At 43.4% G+C, this 19,428-nt stretch overlaps 1 protein-coding gene across 1 annotated transcript in view; it reads right to left on the bottom strand.

Moving 5' to 3' along the window:
* The window catches only part of zc3h3 (zinc finger CCCH-type containing 3), a gene marked incomplete at its 5' end in the record, with an annotated part of 242,580 nt that overhangs the window by 10,898 nt on the left and 212,254 nt on the right, over positions 1-19,428 (bottom strand). The window contains 2 exons of the mRNA XM_084308377.1: positions 13,869-14,026; positions 17,424-17,587. Of these exons, the coding sequence (XP_084164503.1) occupies positions 13,869-14,026; positions 17,424-17,587 (322 nt within the window). The remainder of the gene's footprint in view (positions 1-13,868; positions 14,027-17,423; positions 17,588-19,428) is intronic.

Genomic DNA, 19,428 nt, shown 5'->3' with positions numbered 1-19,428 from the left:
AAGTAATAGCTTCCCCTTGCGGTAGGATGAGCTTTAATTTATTTGTGTTGATAAAAGGAGGGAAGGAAGGAAGGGAGGGAGGGAGGGAGGGAGGGAGGGAGGGAGGGAGGAAGGAAAGTAGGAAGAAAGGGAGGAAGGAACAAGGAGGGAGGGAAGGAAGGAAGGGATGAAGGAAGGAGGGAAGGAAGGAACCCTGCATGTGTAGATTTAGTCTCAACTGAACTCTCTTCATTGAAGAGATAACACCTGGGTCAAGCGACTGATTGATAGACACACATGTCGGAAGGCGTGAGTGTGTGTGTTTGCTGGAAGCGGGAACCGATCTCCAGTGAAAGTCAGCTGGTGTTTCAGACGAGAGAAGCTGTGACACACAGGGAGCAGATAAGAGTGCGACGCGCGGCGAGGACGGTGATTTCCTGCCGAGATGAGACCTGGAGGGCAGATTCCAGTAAGCTGATCTGTGTTCACTGGAAACCAGCCTCTCTTCTTCTGCTCCCAGTCATCTATACCACACTCAATGTCAGGGCTGGATGACTAACCTTCAGACCCCTAGATGCACTCTAGTTCATGACACCTAGCAAGGGATTTTATCTTGTATATTTCAAACCTTTATTTAAAATCGAAAGGCAACTTAGGTCGCTCTCATTTACAGTCACGTCGAGTGAAATTAGCACAAAAAAGCATATCAAATAACACTGCATATAAAATCATAACAATAAGACAACAAGACGAGGCAAAAAGCAAGGATAACAAATCAATTAAAATGCGTACAACTTGATTGACAAAGGTTGGAGTTCTAAACTCAGCAAAAGAGGTGAGAATCTCAAGTATTAAGACTCATCGTTCTCATTTCCAGATATGTCGTGTGCTCGTTAAGACAAATACGCTTACTGCACTGGCAGATTATTTAGCTTGTTTCAAGAACAATTCTCGTTTCACGACAATGTCACTAGCTTTAAGAGATTTTATTTTAATATTTGTATGTGTGTGTGTGCATCTGTGTGATGTGTGTGTGCATCTGAACTGTGTGTGTGTGCACACATGTGTGTGTGCATCTGTGTGGTGTGTGTATGTGATAGTGTGTGTGTATTTGGTTGGGGTGTGTATGTGTGCATCTGCGTGTTGTGTGTGTGTGTGTGTGTGTGTGTGTGTGTGTGTGTGTGTGTGTGTGTGTGTGTGTGTGTGTGTGTGTGTGAAATAGTGTGTGTGTATTTGATTAGGGTGTGTCTAAGTGTCAGCGCGGTGCTGGCTAAAGGACACCAGGGGTCAGGGGTCAGAGGTCCACTACATTTCCAAGTAGAAGTGACTAAATATAAAACCTAGAGAGAGAGACGTGTCAAGAGTGTTTCTAACACCAGGGAAGGTTCAGAAATGATGCAATGTTTCACTACACTTACCAGAGCAATGTTAGACCTTCCCGAATACTCATTTATAATTGGTGCGGATTTTAATGCCATTTGGAATCCAAGGATGGACAAATCAAACCCCTCCTTTTCCAACGAACAAAAAAATTCATCTAATGCATTAAAGGATTGGTCAAAGATTACACGTGTAAATTACTTATGGCGTTCACTCAACCCCACAACCCGGAAGTACTCTTGTCGATCTGCGAGACATAACACATTATCTAGAATAGATTACGTTTTACATCCCCGAGACTATTTGATAACTACGATGTGGAAATGATACCCAATGCATTATCAGATCACTGTTATTTACTCCTAAAAGGAACATTTGGTATACTATCATCCCGAGCCCCAAGATGGCGATTTAACACGATGCTGCTTAATAACAAGGAATTCATTACACAAATCAAAGAAGCTCTTACGGTATTCCTACGGATGAATGTGAATTCGGTGCAGGACCCCAGAATATTATGGATGTCGGCAAAGGGAATGATCAAGGATTTCACTGATAGCTTTTCCTCCCAAATACGCAAGAATCGATGCTCAAAACTGGCTGAACTGGAAACGCTTTACTCAACGTTATTTAATTCTTTACAATACAACAACTCGGTTCGACTGGAAAATCAAGTCAATATACTAAAAAAAGAGATTAACGCCATATACAGACAACAATCTGAAATGCAAATACGTAGCACAAGACAACAGCAGTACTCCCAAGGTTCCAAACCAAGTCACCTATTAGCTATGCTACGCTTGAGCTACGCTCAACATAGGGGCCCCCCAGGGCTGTGTTCTGAGCCCCCTCCTCTACTCCCTGTACACACATGACTGCGTAGCACAGCGGAACAACAACACCATCATCAAATTTGCTGATGACACAGTAGTGGTGGGCCTGATCTCTGCCAACGACGAAAGGGCCTACCTGGAAGAGGTAGAGAACCTGTCACAGTGGTGTCAGGAGAACTGCCTCTCCCTGAACGTCAGCAAAACAAAAGAGATGATTGTGGACTTCAGGAGGTCGGGGGTCAAGGACTACAGCCCCCTCAGCATCGACGGGGCACCGGTTGAGAGAGTGAACAGTTTCAAGTACCTCGGAGCCCACATATCCGAGGACTTGACATGGACCACACACATTGACAGTGTTGTGAAGAAGGCACGACAACGCCTCTACTTCCTCAGGCGCCTAAGGAAGTTCCAAGTCAGTCAGAAGATCCTTAGGAACTTCTACTCATGTACAATAGAGAGCATCCTGACCGGCAACATCACCTCCTGGTTTGGGAATAGCACTGCACAAGACCGTAGCAGACTACAAAGAGTGACACGTTCAGCCGAACGCACAATTGGAGGGGGGCTTCCCACCCTCCAGAACATTTACAACAAGCGGTGCAAGGGGAAGGCTAAGAGAATTATTAAGGACTCGAGCCACCCGAACAACTGCCTCTTTGAACTGCTGCGGTCAGGCAAGCGATACCGGAGTCTTAAGGCGAGCACAGAAAGACTCAGAAGAAGCTTCTATCCCCAGGCCATCAGGCTGCTAAACGAACAATAAACACTATGCAACAACCATCAAATGCACACAGCACACACACCCACACGCACACACTCACTCGAACAAACAAGACACTGCAGCACCCACTCTCGACACTTTAGATCACACAAACACACTTTACACTTTATATTTATTGATAAAGGATTTGCACTACAACTCGTACACCTACTGTGAATTGTACCTAAATTGCACCTCGTCCCATTTCTGCCTTGCACTATATAGTATTGTATATTAGTACACTGCACAGTATTGTATATTGTATGGTAACTACGTCTATTCTGCATCGAACATTGTACATATGTCTAGACTGAACACTGTGACCTCATTTTTTTTACTTCTAATTTTACTATGTTATTTTATTTCATACTTATCTTGTCTTGCACAGTCTCTGGAGCGTAACAGTAAGAAGCATTTTGTATAAAAGTATTCTGTACTTCTGTATGACAAATATTAAAGAAACTTGAAACTTGAACTTGAAGAGTCAACGCAAAATTTGCAGATATAACTACCATTAGAGCACAACAAGGACTTGTTACAGAACCCAAAGAAATAAACACGACATTCAAAGAATTCTACTCCGACTTATACAAATCAGAAACGACCTTCGATCAAAACAAAATGGACACATATCTTAATCAAATTAACCTCCCTAAACTTTCAGAGGATGACGCTAAACAGTTAGAAACACCGATCACACTAGATGAACTTAGGGAGGCCATATCTGAAATGCAAAGTGGTAGGGCTCCTGGAAGAGACGGTATCCCACCAGAAATGTACCTCTCTTGTTGGGACATAATTGGTCCCTTATTACTAAATATGATTTTATACTCAGTCAAGGAGGGGAACTTCCATAAGAATGACAATATTGCACTCATAACAGTCCTCCTTAAAAAAGACAAAGACCCCACCGAGTGCAGTAGTTATAGACCTTTAAGCCTCCTCGGAACCGGTATCAAACTGTACTCTAAGGTATTAGCCATCAGACTACAAAAGCATATGACGTCTTTAATTCATCCGGACCAATCTGGCGTCATAAGAGGCCGCTTGATCACTGATAACATAAGACGATTACTACACGTACTAGATGCTAACAAGGAAGACAACACACCTAAGGCAATGCTGTCCCTGGATGCAATGAAAGCTTTTGACAGGTTGGAATGGTCGTATCTATGGGCAGTATTACTCAGAAGGAGCTTCTATCCCCAGGCCATCAGGCTGCTAAACGAACAATAATCGCTAAACGAACAATAATCACTATGCAACAACCATCAAATGCACACAGCACACACACCCACACGCACACACTCACTCAAACAAACAACACACTGCAGCACCCACTCTCCACACTTTAGATCACACAAACACACTTACACTTTATATTTATTGATAAAGGATTTGCACTACAACTCGTACACCTACTGTGAATTGTACCTAAACTGCACCTCGTCCATTTATGCCTTGCACTATATAGTATTGTATATTAGTACACTGCACAGTATTGTATATTGTATGGTAACTACGTCTACGAACATTGTACATATGTCTAAACTGAACACTGTGACCTCTTTTTTTTACTTCTAATTTTTACTATGTCTTTATTTCATACTTATCTTGTCATGCACAGTCTCTGGAGCGCAACAGTAAGAAGCATTTTGTACAAAAGTATTCTGTACTTCTGTATGACAACTATTAAAGAAACTTGAAACTTGAACTTGAAACTATTAGAAAGGATGGGGTTAGGAAAAGGATTCATTGATATGATTAAAGTATTATACAAAGACCCATCGGCCATGATTACAACAGGCACAATCACCTCCGAAATCTTTCCGGTATCACGTTCTTCCAGACAGGGTTGCCCTCTTAGTTCCGGACTATTCGATCTATCATTAGAGCCTTTAGCACAATATATAAGACAATCCCAATCCATAGAACCAATCGTAATCAAGGGCACACAACACAAAATTAGTTTATATGCGGACGACGTAATACTGTTCATGCAAAACCCCAACACCGCATTGCCTCATCTTCTCAAGTTGATTGAGGACTTTGGAGATTTATCGGGATTTAGGATAAATTGGCCGAAGTCGGCCTTCCTCCCACTTAACGCCCCTGCAAAAAGAAATATAACCCTCCCAGTAGAGATACCTATGGTAAAACACTTTAGATGCTTGGGAGTTGAAATATTTCCTACCATAAGCCAAACGGTTAAGCACAATTACATAAAAATCCAAAACAAAATCAAATACGACCTTGTCAGGTGGTCAAAACTTAAAAACTCAGTACAGGCACGGATATCAATAGTTAAGATGGACGTCCTACCTAGAATCAACTTCTTCAGCTCAATGCTACCGTTACCCCCTCCAAAGGGTTACTGGAAAGAATTACACTCCTCCACATACAAATTTATTTGGAATAACAAACCACCACGTATAAAAAGATCCACCGCACAGAGAAACAAAGCAGACGGTGGTATGGCATTTCCAGATTTCTACCACTATTTTAAGGCGTACACTTTAAGACCACTGACAACATGGTTTGATCCCCAAGCATCAGTATCCTGGAGAAATTTAGAAGAAAATATAGTAGCTCCATATAGGCTGAAGGACATAGTATACACCAAATTATCAATTAAGCAATGCGAACGGAAATTTGGCCCCATAATCACTCATGCGATCCGGATATGGCGTGAAACACAAAAAAAAGATTCTATCCCACATAAATGGCATAATCATACTCCCTTATTCAATAACAATGCACTCTTGATTGGAAAACAACCTATAAGATTCCCTAGATGGGAAAAGCAAGACATACACTCATTAGGAGACGTTTTCAACAAACAGGGTTTTTGTAGTTTCGATGAAATACGCAAAAAAATTTATCTCACCAAGTCCACATATTATTTTTACGCACAGTTATTGGCATGTTTGAAGGCTCACGGTGTTCCATTAACGATACCAATTGCACACCACAGATACCACAAATGTTTCTATGAAAGAGAGACATCGAGAGGTTTTGTATCAGATTTTTATCATCAATTACTAACGGCCTCGTATGAAACCCTCCACCTAGACTCTATTTGGAGGAGGGATATACCAGACCTGGAAATAGATTTTGAGTGGCAAGAAGCCTGGGCAAATGTTCGACTTGCATCAAGGAACCCGGACCATCAACAAATGAATCTTAACTATATCCATAGGACATACTTGGCTTCTATAAGACTGAACAGAATGGGTCTTAAACAAGACTCCAAATGCTCCTTATGTACAAATGGGGACGAGGGGACATTTATGCACATGTACTGGGACTGCCCACCAGTTAAAATATTCTGGAAAGAGGTGACCCAGCAATTATCAAATCTCTTAACTCTGAATATACCTGTACACCCCTCTGTATTACTGCTGAATGATGTTTTTGAGAATGCATTACATCCACAGCTAAAGAGATTGGTTTTATCAGGTATCACAGTGGCTAAAAAGCTAATAGCATCACAATGGTTCAAACTGGAAAAAATTTGCCGAAAGGTCTGGATTATTACATATCTCGATGTGATTTATCAAGAAATATCTACAGCAAGAATTTTGGGTCTCAATGAATCAAAAATGAAAATGTGGTTAGAAGTGGTGGATATAATAAAAGCTAGCATATAATGGTAGTGTCTGGTTAGGAGCGTGGGATAATGGATGGATTATCCAATGGGGGGTCCGGGAGGGGGGGGGGTACGAGCTAGAGCATATTTGTAGGGTATTAGATTAGATTAGCAGGTATTGGGGGTATATCCTGTATAAGACATTTAACTATATGGTGATTTCATTGGATGTGCACTGTTAATAATGCTTGTATATCTTATCGTGTGTTGTCATGTTTGTTTATATGTTTGTTTAAAAAATAATAAAAAAATAAAACACAAAAAAAAAGATGATGCAATGTTTCTCTCATGTTGACTGCCATCGAGGACCTCATTATCCTTGTTGACTAAATAAAGCTGAACAAGTCCTCAGATCCTCAACACTACCTCCATGTTTTACACTAAATAAAACTGGACGTTTCCCTTCAGGACGTTTCAAGATGTTTCCTCTCAGGACATTTCCTTTCAGGACGTTTCCTCTCAGGATGTTTCAGGATGTTTCCTTTCAGGACGTTTCCTTTCAGGACGTTTCCACTCAGGATGTTTCCTTTCAGGATGTTTTCCTTTCAGGACGTTTCCTTCCAGGACGTTTCAGGACGTTTCCTTTCAGGACGTTTCCTCTCAGGACGTTTCAGGATGTTTCCTTTCAGGACGTTTCCTTTCAGGACGTTTCAGGACGTTTCAGGACGTTTCCTTTCAGGACGTTTCCTTTCAGGACGTTTCCTCTCAGGACGTTTCAGGATGTTTCCTTTCAGGACGTTTCCTTTCAGGACGTTTCAGGACGTTTCCTTTCAGGACGTTTCCTTTCAGGACGTTTCAGGACGTTTCCTTTCAGGACGTTTCAGGACGTTTCCTTTCAGGACGTTTCCTTTCAGGACGTTTCCTTTCAGGACATTTCAGGATGTTACCTTTCAGGACGTTTCCTTTCAGGACGTTTCAGGACGTTTCCTCTCAGGACGTTTCCTCTCAGGACGTTTCCTCTCAGGACGTTTCCTTTCAGGACGTTTCCTTTCAGGACGTTTCCTTTCAGGACGTTTCCTCTCAGAACGTTTCCTCTCAGGACGTTTCAGGACGTTTCCTTTCAGGACGTTTCCTCTCAGGACGTTTCCTTTCAGGACGTTTCCTCTCAGGACATTTCCTCTCAGGACGTTTCAGGACGTTTCCTTTCAGGACGTTTCCTCTCAGGACGTTTCAGGATGTTTCCTTTCAGGACGTTTCAGGACATTTCCTCTCAGGATGTTTCCTTTCAGGACGTTTCAGGATGTTTCCTTTCAGGATGTTTCCTTTCAGGACGTTTCCTCTCAGGACGTTTCAGGATGTTTCCTTTCAGGACGTTTCCTTTCAGGACGTTTCAGGACGTTTCCTCTCAGGACGTTTCCTCAGATATTCAACACTAACTCCATGTTTTACATGTCAACGCTAAATAAAGCTGAACGTTTCCTCAGATCCTCATCACTAACTCCATGTTTTACATGTCAACACTAAATAAAGGTTCAGATCCTCAACACTAACTCCATGTTTTACATGTCAACACTAAATAAAACATGTCCTCTCAGTGTTCAGCAGTTCTAGGCTGTGTGTGTGTGTGTGTACGTGTTTTTGGTGTAGTGTGCGAGATGAAACATTTCTTCATAGTGCTAGGACACGTGTGTGTGTCTGTGTGTGCGTGCGTGTATGTGTGCGTGGGTGTGTTTTTGGTGTAGTGTGCAAGATGGAACATTTCTCCATAGTGCTAGGACACATGTGCGTGTCTGTGTGTGTGTGTGTGTGTGTGTCTGGTGTGAGAGGTCGAAAGTTGTGCCGCAGTGTTGGGTTGTGCATGCAAGTGTGTGTGTTCTTGTATGCCGTGACAAATAAAACTCTTGACTTGACTACTTGGTGTGTGTGCGTGTGCTCCTTGGTTTGTGTGTGTGTGTTTGCATGTGGTGTGAGAGATGAAATATTGTGTCACAGCGCTGGGACGTTTGTGCGTGTGTGTGTGTGTGTGTGTGCGTATGTGTGTGTGTGCATGTGGTATGAGAGATTGAAAGTTGTGTTGCACTATTGGGGTCGTGCGTGTGAGTTTGTGTTACTCCAGCAGGGAGGGGCAGAGGCAGGTGGGCGACCGGGGCGGTGGAGTGAGGCTGGGTGGTAGGGTTGACTGGGGGGATGATAGGGTCAGGGGGGTGGGGGTGATAGGGTGAGGTAGGGTTGGGTGAGCAGCACAGCGGTCCCTCTCCTAATCCTCTATCTGTCATGTCTGTCAACAGAGAGCTCAGCTGTGCCTCCCTCTTGCCTAAAACCTAAATATTATTACCTCCTACCCCTAATCTGCGTTACAGCTCCTGTAAGCGTTATCACAAGAACTGCACGGTCCGTGCTCCAGTCATCATTATCCACCTCCAGACCCTGCCTGGATACAAACCCTCAATACCCAGAACCCATGCTATGGCATGTACAAGTCTACAATAAATAGGGTCCACTCCCAAAGAGCTATTTCTTCGATGTGCTGAGCTTGGATGACTTGGTAGCCACATCATCTGATCTGTTATCTCTGGCTTGGTCCCCCCCCCCCCCCCCCCCCCCTGGAAGAGGATACTCGTGAGCTACACTCACTGGAGTAGGATGGGGGGGGGGGGGGGTAAACGCTATTCCTTCAGGGCAATACTCTGTTTAATGCGATCCATCACACAATGTAAGGCTGCGGCAAAGAGGGATGTCCCCTCTCTAATGTGATGAGTCAGTTAAATCGGTTGGTTTGATCTTAGACTGAGGGCCAATCCCGATTCCCTTCCCTTGGCCCTACGCCTAGTGTTGAAGTGCCCTCCACTGGGTAGTGGTGCTTCAGAACAGAGCTACAAGGGGTAGGGGTTGAAATCCTTACCTAGGAGATGGGACACCCATCGTTATGTCATCAGTAGTAAAATAATGTAAAGGACTGACATATTTCTGGAGTGATATGTATATTTTGTACGCATCAGCTTATTTGTTTTTTTTTAGCAAGGCCTACCTACCTACAGTGTAGTTTAACATAATAACGATAGCCATGCATATTTATCAAACACAGCACTTTATTTACAGTGTATCTTGAGATCATGTTAATTGTGTGCCTACAATAATAAATCTTTATTTGAACTGACATGTTGTGGAATTGATATTTTGTGGGGAGTGTGTCTGGAGAGGAAACGCAACATAATTATGCGTTTTTTCCTCAATATCTTGGCAACACCACCGGTTCTCTGTAACCGTTCTCCTACATTTTGACACTGGGACTGGCGTTCTACGAACCCAGAATGAGGAGGGGTACTGCCCGGTTCGGCAGTTTCGCCATATCCGATTGTTAAACTAAACATGATTGTTAAACTGAACGACCATCATGTCCGCCGTCAAAACATACCAATAACCAGGGTTTGACATAAACCTTTTGGCTCACCAGCCACAGTGGCTAGTGGTTTTCCAAAGTCACTAGCCACTCAGCATTTTCACCAGCCAAAAACCACACACACACACACTCTATCCATATCCAGTTTGTTTTTATAGTGTAAAGTTTGGCTACTTGAGACAGACTCTCATTACATGCGACGCAAGTAAGTGTGCACTGTGTTCCATGAGAGAAATACTCTCATTACGCACGACACAAGTAAGCACACACTGCGTCCCGAGAGAGAGAGAGAGAGAGAGAGAGAGAGAGAGAGAGAGAGAGAGAGAGAGAGAGAGAGATCGAGAAAGAGAGAGAAAGAGAGAGAGAGAAAGAGCGAGAGAGAGCGAGAGAGACTAATTCTTCTTGATCTGGAGCAGCGGAAAAAGTTGTAATAATCTTTGTAACGGTGGGTGTCTGGAGAAAAGGGAGATTGAAAAAAAGCCACGCAATTCAAAGAGAAAGGTGTTAATGCAGAGTTCTGTGAAAACCAAATACGCTGATACTTACATTTACATTGTCATTTAGCTGATGCTTTTATCCAAAGCGACTTACAAGTTCTGTACGACAAGTCATCAGGAAGGGCACAACTCTATCAGCTTAGTAACAATGTTCATAATAGTAGTTCAATGTAGAGTGCTACAGTGTAGGTTAGTATATTAGGACAAGTGCATGACAGTAAGGTTAGTTAGGGTTAGATTATTATTAAAAAAAAATTCATTTCAGATAATGGTTGAAGAAGTGCGTCTTTAATCGACGGCGAAAGATTAGACAGGTTTCGGCTGTCCTAACTGTGGTGGGCAGTTCGTTCCACCATTGTGGGGCAAGGACTGAGAATAGGCGGCTTCTCCTTGATGACCCTCCCGGAGCTCGGATAGGAGTGGGTCTGAGGTGGCCAGAAGATGCAGAGCGTAGGGGTCTTGAGGGTGTGTAGTTAGAGACCGGAGGTAGGCGGGAGTGGTTCCCTTTGCCGCACGGTATGCCAGGTCAAGGGCCTTGAAGCGGATTCGTGCGGCAATGGGGAGCCAGTGCAGGTCCCTAAGAAGTGGAGTGACATGGGCTGACATGATATTACATATCACTACAGAAAAGTAAGTCCTTTACGTCCTCCCTTCTACCACTGAAGTCAGTATCTGAACACACTCTGTTTGGAGAGCCAGTTGGAGGGCTACATGACCCTCAAGTCCACTAATAATTTCTTCCATCACATGAACTTTCAGAAAACCTGTCCACTCCACAGCTCTCGTTCACCCACCGCATTGAAACCTTTGTGTGAGAAGAGTGAAGCTTCGATGATAATTTACTACTAAAGCGTAAAGTGTGTCGGAAGTCTGCTGAACCAGGTGCAGTGAGCAAGCTGAGAATGTCTTTTTTCAGTCCTTCCACAGGTACTTGCTAAATTGTATTATTAAAACTGTATTAAAACTGTCTAACTGAAGAGTGCAATTGCTTTTTGTGAGCAGGATTTTGTGTCACGCCTCTGCTTGTCTGTAATTCTCGTCTGCTTTAAAAAAAAATAATAATAATAATGTATCCACTTTTTCTCCTTCTTTTTTCTGTTTTTCTCCCATCCCAATTTATTCGTGCCAATTCCCCCCTCCCCTGTCTTGATCGTTGCTCGCATGTGCCCCCCACTGGTCGGTCGTAGGGAGGGTTGAAGAATCTATTGCATGTCCCCTCCGATACATGCAGAGTCAGCCAGCCACTTCTTTTCACCTGCCAGCGCCGACTCTCATTGGCGAGGAGTAACGTGTGGGAGGCTCACACTACCCTCGACATCTCATGTCCTTGCTGTGCAGGTGCCCTGACCGACCTGTAGGAGTCGCTGTTTACAACGACCAATTACCACCCATCGACTTCCCTCCCGCTGACTCTGCCAATTGAGTCAGTATGACGGCCGGCCCAAGCCGGAGGCAACGCTGACAGCCGGATTCGATACCGGTTTCTCACGCGTTGGTGACGAGCGCTTAGACCGCTGCGCCACCCAGCCGCCCTCGTCTGCTTTTTTTCTCTAACTTCTCTCTCTCAAAATAGATATTTTTAATCTCAGGATAGTAGGGCTGACTGCGATTAGTCGAATAGTCGACTAATCGATTGAAAGGAGCCGTAGTCGACTGCCAACCTCTTAGCTAGCGCTAATGGCACACATACCAGCGAGGCTAACTGCCTAAGGAAACGGGCACAGAAAGAGGATTTCACACACTAGACATATCAAGATGTATCCATCAGTGGACCAATTGCATGCTTTCGCAGAGGACAAGAAGCCTTCAGTCGACTTCTTCAGACATTAACACTTTGGCGTCCGCAGTCTTGCGGCGATTTATGCCTCAGAGGACAGCAGTTTGTTTACAAACCTATGTACTTTCTAAGAGATATATATATAATTTATAGTATTGCTATCTGTCCATTCTCATTGTCACTTGAGTGCATAAACTGTGCCTTCATAATGGCTTAAAGAAAATAAAAATCCATCGGTTGGTTGTCATTTTATAGCGTCGTGAATATAAGGTTTATCGCGCTTTTCGTCTAGTCTTTTTTCCAGGAAGCTAGAAAATAGGCTAAACGTTGGCGCCGTTATATCAAACGCCATTTCTGCTGTATATATACGAATGAAATAAAACAAACTGCGTAGCATCCGGACTATTACAGAGCATCTATGGATGAAATGGGGGCGGCGGGGAACGCAGATTAGTATTATTGATTAGCAATATAGTGTGCGTTCAATCAGCCATGTTCACTGATCATCACGTTAGGTTTTAAAGGGGAACTATTTTACTATTTCTTTCACTATTTGGGCACTTTTACACAATTCCTGTGAGTTTATGAAACACCTCTGTAATTATATATTTTTTTTAATTCATTGTTTTGTATTTCTAATCAAGTCTTCAAAAACAGCATTTTTCTACCTCAAGATCTTAAGCCGTTTTGAGCCTGGTAAACCGCTGCGGGACATGATGATTATCATGCAGCGGTGTCTTTCTGACATCACAAATCATCACATTTTCAGATGACTCAGTTCAGTGAGGGTGAATATTGTGAGAGGAGAATTGGAAGAATGCGCCAATATGAGAATTAGAGACATAGATCATATTAATATAAGTCCACATAGCTAGGAAACAATGCTAAACACTGAAAAAGGCCATTTATAAGATAGTTCCCCTTTAAAACAATGTCCAATCCAGCTGTAATTTGGGGGAATAGTGTCCTACCATCAGGCCATGTGATCGCCGGCAGCATTTCTTCATTAGTCATCGGATTCTGGTAGATCGATATGTACATTGGCTAATCATAAATCCGATTATTCCAGGCTGAAAAATACGTTCGGTAACTGGATCAAAGATGGAGGATCTTCGTTTGGAATCGAGGCTCATATGATCCGCCCACAGGACTGTAAAAGATTTTTTTTTTAAATCCCCTCAATGATACTGCAGTGGAGCGATGGCGCCCCTAAGCGGATCTGGCCGGTAGTGCATGTTTCGAAAATCAAATATGTGGGTAGGTAATGGATCTCGATAGCGGACGTTAATAGCGTTATAAATATGGAATAAAACAATAACAACTTGCCACGAGTATATACGTGGCTCTGGTCCACAATGCATGGAATCGAAACACGTATATACTCGTGGACGGACGGCATAGTGTTAAGCACCCCCCACAGCCCAAATGGAATGATCCCCCCAACATGTCCGGACATGTTCTCGTTGCTTAGTTACCTGTGACCTGTGAGGTCTGGGCCGGGGGCGTGTCCGGACATGTTCTCGTTGCTTAGTTACCTGTGACCTGTGAGGTCTGGGCCGGGGCGTGTCCGGACATGTTCTCGTTGCTTAGTTACCTGTGACCTGTGAGGTCTGGGCCGGGGCGTGTCCGGACATGTTCTCGTTGCTTAGTTACCTGTGACCTGTGAGGTCTGGGCCAGGGGCGTGTCCGGCACCTCTGCGTCCTCTGGGGAGCTGGAAAGGGAGATGAAGGAGGGCAGCTTCAGAGGACCAGAGGGCGGCGTCCCTGGGTCCTGGGCCTTCTCCGGTGGCATGATGACAGACAGCCGGGGCCTGTGGGCAGGAGGTGGACAGACAAGAGTTGTGAAATAGAACAGACTTTTCATAATAATAATGTTCCATCATTTATTCTATTAGTACATCAATAATATAATTTGATTTGTAGGGCGCTTTATAGTTGTGGAGCAAATCTCAAGTTGTGGAGCACTACATTTTAAAAGAACATAAAACCTAGAAAGAGAGAAAAAAAATATATAAAGTAAGCAAGACTAAAACTAGTAAGGAGTAAAAATAACACTAAAACTAGTAAAAGAGTAAAAAAGAAACATAAAATAAAAAGGGCTAAAACTGGTAAAATAACATAAAATCAGTGGAGCTAAAACTAGATACAAATCAACAAAAGGCTCTATTAAAAAGATGAGTTTTGAGGCCCTTTTAAAAAAATCACAATGAAATGAATTGTGATGACACCTTCCGATGCTACGGTAGCAAAAGAAACATTTATGAATTGCTTTGCACTTTTATTTTGTGTCATTTCGGAGTTTTTTGGGGGGGGGGGGGGGTCTATTCCCTGTGAAACAGAAGAGAGCCCTTCTGATATATTTCTGGGTAAAAGCCACACCTGGCTCTCACTAAAGAGTTTGGGACAAATTCATGTTAGAAAAGAATAAGTAATCGGAGCAATCGGTATATAGGATAAAGAAAAGAAATACTACCCTCTAACCATTTTACTATTATGTACCCTAACACTATGCTACTATTTTTATACTACTACCTATCTTGCTAATATGTCTATACTACTATGCACTCATGGGTGAATTCACAAAGGGATTGCACAGCTGCTTTTTCTGACATTATGCCGGTGCAAATAGCTCTGAAAACACAGTTTGCTATTCACAAAGGAATCACAACGGGTGAATGCGGTGGTAAGTGCGTTGCCCTCAGCATTGCGTCTCGGTGCGTCAGTGGTATTTGTGGGTATTTAAATGAGGTAATATGGGTGGAACATGTGCCCCCTTTTATGCAAATTTGCCTCATCGCAAAGACACTCCCATTCACAAAGATCGGTGCTAATTGCCACGCACAGTTAAATCGACGCTATTTACGCCTTCAGGGATTTGGTGGTAACTAAGCGCATTTATAAAAGGGGTGTCATTGCCTGCGTCTCAGGTGATCATGGCAGCAGTAATTGTTGCCAGGCGAAGGCATCGTAATGCCAGGCGTGCTCGTGAAATAATATTTCTAATGAGAATATCACTTTTTGATTTAGGCGAGACAGAAATCATCCGGAGACACAGGTTGCCATGCTCAAGCAATTCTTGATCTACTCGATGAAATCAATGATGATATTGAGCCAGCCACCCAGAGATCCCATGCAATCTTATTTATTATTTAAATATTGGTATTTAACGTTGTCGGCTTTCCCAATGTTGTCGGAGCTATTGATTGATTTTGTAACGAGATTTAGATTTTGCATCATGCTGCAATTTTTATTTGTGTTATGCATTGCTCTTGCTGCTTGTTTTATTATGTGTTCATTATGTAAAGCACTTTGAACTTCAATCCTTGTATGAAAGGTGCTATATAAATAACGTTTATTATTATTATTATTATTGACTGCACTCACATTCCAAGAGAAAACGAACATGTTTTTAGAAATAGGAAGCAAATGTATTAAATCAACACAGGTAGTGTGCAATGCCAGTAATATAATAACGAATGTGGTTGCCAAATTCCCTGGGTCTGTGTACGACAGCTAAATTTGTAGGATTATTATTATTATTATTATTATTGACTGCACTCACGTTCCAAGAGAAAACGAACATGTATTTAGGAATAGGAAGCAAATGTATTAAATCAACACAGGTAGTGTGCAATGCCAGTAATATAATAACGAATGTGGTTGCCAAATTCCCTGGGTCTGTGTACGACAGCTACATTTTTAGGAACAGCAGTCTATACGGAATGATGCAAGACATGGATGCGTTTATGCTGTAATATTCATTGCCAATGTGTGGGGGAAAAGTATGTGCTTTTGTATAGGTGACGGCGGCTACCAACTCCATGCCATGGCTGATGACAGCCGTGCGTAATCCTGCCAACGTTGGAGAGGCGGCGTATAATCGTGCTCACATCAGAACGCATCGAGCGCACATTTGGCATCTAAAAAAGCCGGTTTAGATGCCTGGATCGGAGCGGTGGGGCAATGCTATATAGTCCCCCCAAAGCACATCACTCCTTTGGGTGCTGGGTTAGGTAATAATCACAATAAAGAGAATAGAACCCGCACACTCCTATGCTCGAAAATAAACTTTAAATTTATAACGTTTCGTCAGGTCCATGAGGAGTAGACGCTGGAAACACTGTCAATGAAAAGTTTATTCTGGAGTATATGATAATGCGGGTTCTATTCTCTTAACTCATAAAACATTAAATACAACTTTCTCACTGACACAGTGCCTAACTTCGGTCTAAAGATTCAGCACCATGGACAGGTCTGCTCAAAAACAAACAAATGCAATGACGAAAGATAGTGACAAAAACAAAGGATGCAATGTGTCATGAAAATACTAATTAAGCAAGCTCTATACATTATGAAATAAACGAAATACAAATGGTGAAAAATACTGTTATGTCTAAGAGCTTCCCTCTCCCTCATTTCGCGTTTATTTCCCCCTTCCTGATATCTGCCAACAGCACTGCCAGGTGCAAACTTCTCTGCGAGCCAACTGTGCTAGAGAAAATCAGGAGAAAATTGCACACCTATGGGCGTGTTTGCGCTAGTATATAATCCGCGCAAAATCTTTAGTGAATAGCTCGCAAAGACAGAGCAGATACCGGTCGCTAATCTTGCGCAGTTAAGGGTGCTATTAGCGGCACGCAATCCATTCTTTGTGAATTCGCCCCTCAGAGTGTTACACTCAAGCTCTATACCAGCGGTCCTCAAACTACGGGTTGCGACCCAAAGAAGAAGATAATAATCAATATATATTTAAGGTAAGGACAACATATTTTGGCTAAATATGCCTCGTTTCATAAATGTGTATTGATAACATAGTGCTGTAATAAAATGTTCAAATAAATATGCATGATCAACTTCAACAACGTGTGCTTTTATTTTGATATTCCTTAATTCCACGTTGAACGCGATACATTAAGTGTGGGGTCGCCAAAAGATATCCTGGTATATATAATATCGTGGTATAAAAAAGTTTGAGAACCCCTGCTCTATACTATTTGACGAACAATGCCACTGACCGTTAGCTGCCAGAGATGTACCCCTCCCGGTGACTTCACAATCTATAAGTTGCCAAATGCAGCTCGAATGTGTTTCTTTATCGGTCCAGGGAATCTATTTGCAGCAGGCCTGTCTTGATGTAGTATAGGTTGTCACAAATAAGTTGAAGTAAGGCGAAAAACCTAGCGTTATTGTTTCCCCGCGGACACTGACCTTTTGACTGAGTCCTTGGCGCGGCCTCTCTTGGCCGTGGCAGTGGAGGGACTGGGGGCGTTCCGCTTGGCTTTCTGGCGGTGCTGCAGTTTACACTGGGAGCCCTGTGGGCAGGACCCGGTTCTGGAGAAGTCCGGACACACCAGGGTGTGTTTCTTCTTACACTGGTCGGAGGAAAGGAGAGAGAGACACAAACACCCTTAAAGCTGCAGTGAGTCAACTTCTTCTAATTAACATTTTGTTGGAATTCTGACACATGCAAAAACATCATTGTTCAGGTTGTCACTGATCAGTAGAGGTAATGTGAGAGAGTCTCAGTAACCACTGTAGCCCCGATACTAAATAATGCCTTCTGAAAGTTTTAAAGCGTGGCTCAGTCAATAAGGTACGAAAACAGCTAGTTGTTCTTTTAATCGAATGATTTAAAATGTAATTATATATTCTCAAGACATGTACCGCAAGACAGCGAAAGTGTTCAAAAGGTGTAAATTTTTTCCCCCTTGTACCCAGAGAGCAGCCTCTACGTTAACACTTTAACAGCACACATGAGGAAAGTCAGGCCGCATTTTTGAACGGCAACAGAAATCCCATTAATCCTTTAATTGGATTAGGTTCCAGCGTCCTATGAGGAATATGAGAACAAGACACTCATATCACTTGCCTTATGACTATATCCGTACCATGTACAGTATGTAAAGCTTCACCCATGATAAAACCATAAGATGTTTAATGGACATTCGAGGTGATGTTGTTGAGTCGCAAAACCTGTGGAGCAGGTCATTGTGAGCGTCATTGTGTACAGTATGAGTGAGTGAATAATTACGCTGGCGTGCGTGCGTGCGCGTTGCAAGTGAGAGTGTGTACGGTAGTGTAATATGGCGTAAATTGGTAGCTTCATTCCCCGCGAGATCCGATCCCACCCACCTGTCAGAAAAGCTAATTATACTCCTATGGGTGCGGGGTGCAAGGCGTGTGTATGTGTGACAGAACTAGAGAGAGTGTGTGTGGAGGGGTTGAGGACTGCGGGACGGGACGGCAGGAGCAGGTTGCTCCAGAAATAGAGCACAGATTGGGGGATGTGTGTGGTGGGGGTGCCAGCAGGGGGATCTTGAGATTGAGTTTCTGGGAACAGTGTGGACTCTTGGTCAACCTGCGCTTATACAGCCGACAAGCCTTGGCACCCCCCCCCCCCCCCCCCCCGAGCCCAGATGGGAGCCCGTATCTCCTACTACACCTTGTACACGTCCCCTCTCCCCCTCACGAGAGCCCCTCTCTCTCTCCCCCTAAAACACCCTTGTTCCTGCACCCCCCCCCCCCCCCCATCCTCCTGAGATCAAAGTCACGGTCAGGTATTCCTCCGGAACGTCTTAAAGGACTTCCATTTTAAGTCACAACAACACACTGGCATCGGGATGGCTGGTTACGTATGGTTAATTTGGTCTGTGACATCGTCAGCGGTCGTCTCTCCTCTCGCTGGGCGCCGGTTCTTCAGACAGCGGTCGGAAAGTCAAAACGGATCAAAAGCAAATGAAAAGGGTTACGCTGTAAAAGGTAAACACTGTGAAATGATGTAAGTGTGTTTGAGGTGGTGTGAAAATTATAAATCGCAATTATTTTGATTTGATATTGAAATCGTGATTATTAAACACTATTAAATGGTGATTTTTTTTTTAATATAGCAGCTTTTATCCAAAGCGCTTTACAATTTGTTGCCTCACATTTTACCCATTCACTCACATTCACACACAGACGGCTGAGGCGACCATGCAAGGTGCCAACCTGCTCATCGGGAGCAGTTAGGGGTTAAGTGTCAAGGACCCTTCGACACGCTGCCTGGGCTATTACTTTGGAGCGACTTTCTGTCATCTCCTACAGGTTGCCAAAGATAAAATAACTGGAGAAATGCGCCATGGCTTCATTCTCCCCCTCCCCCCTCCTGGTTGGGGGAGGGGGGAGGAGTGCACTGTTGTGAAGGAAGGGTGCACTGTGTTTACAACACAACACA

Source organism: Notolepis coatsorum, assembly GCF_963971535.1.
Source record: "Notolepis coatsorum genome assembly, chromosome: 2".
In the NCBI taxonomy this organism is placed as follows: domain Eukaryota; kingdom Metazoa; phylum Chordata; class Actinopteri; order Aulopiformes; family Paralepididae; genus Notolepis; species Notolepis coatsorum.
This window is presented reverse-complemented; position numbering and strand designations above follow the sequence as displayed.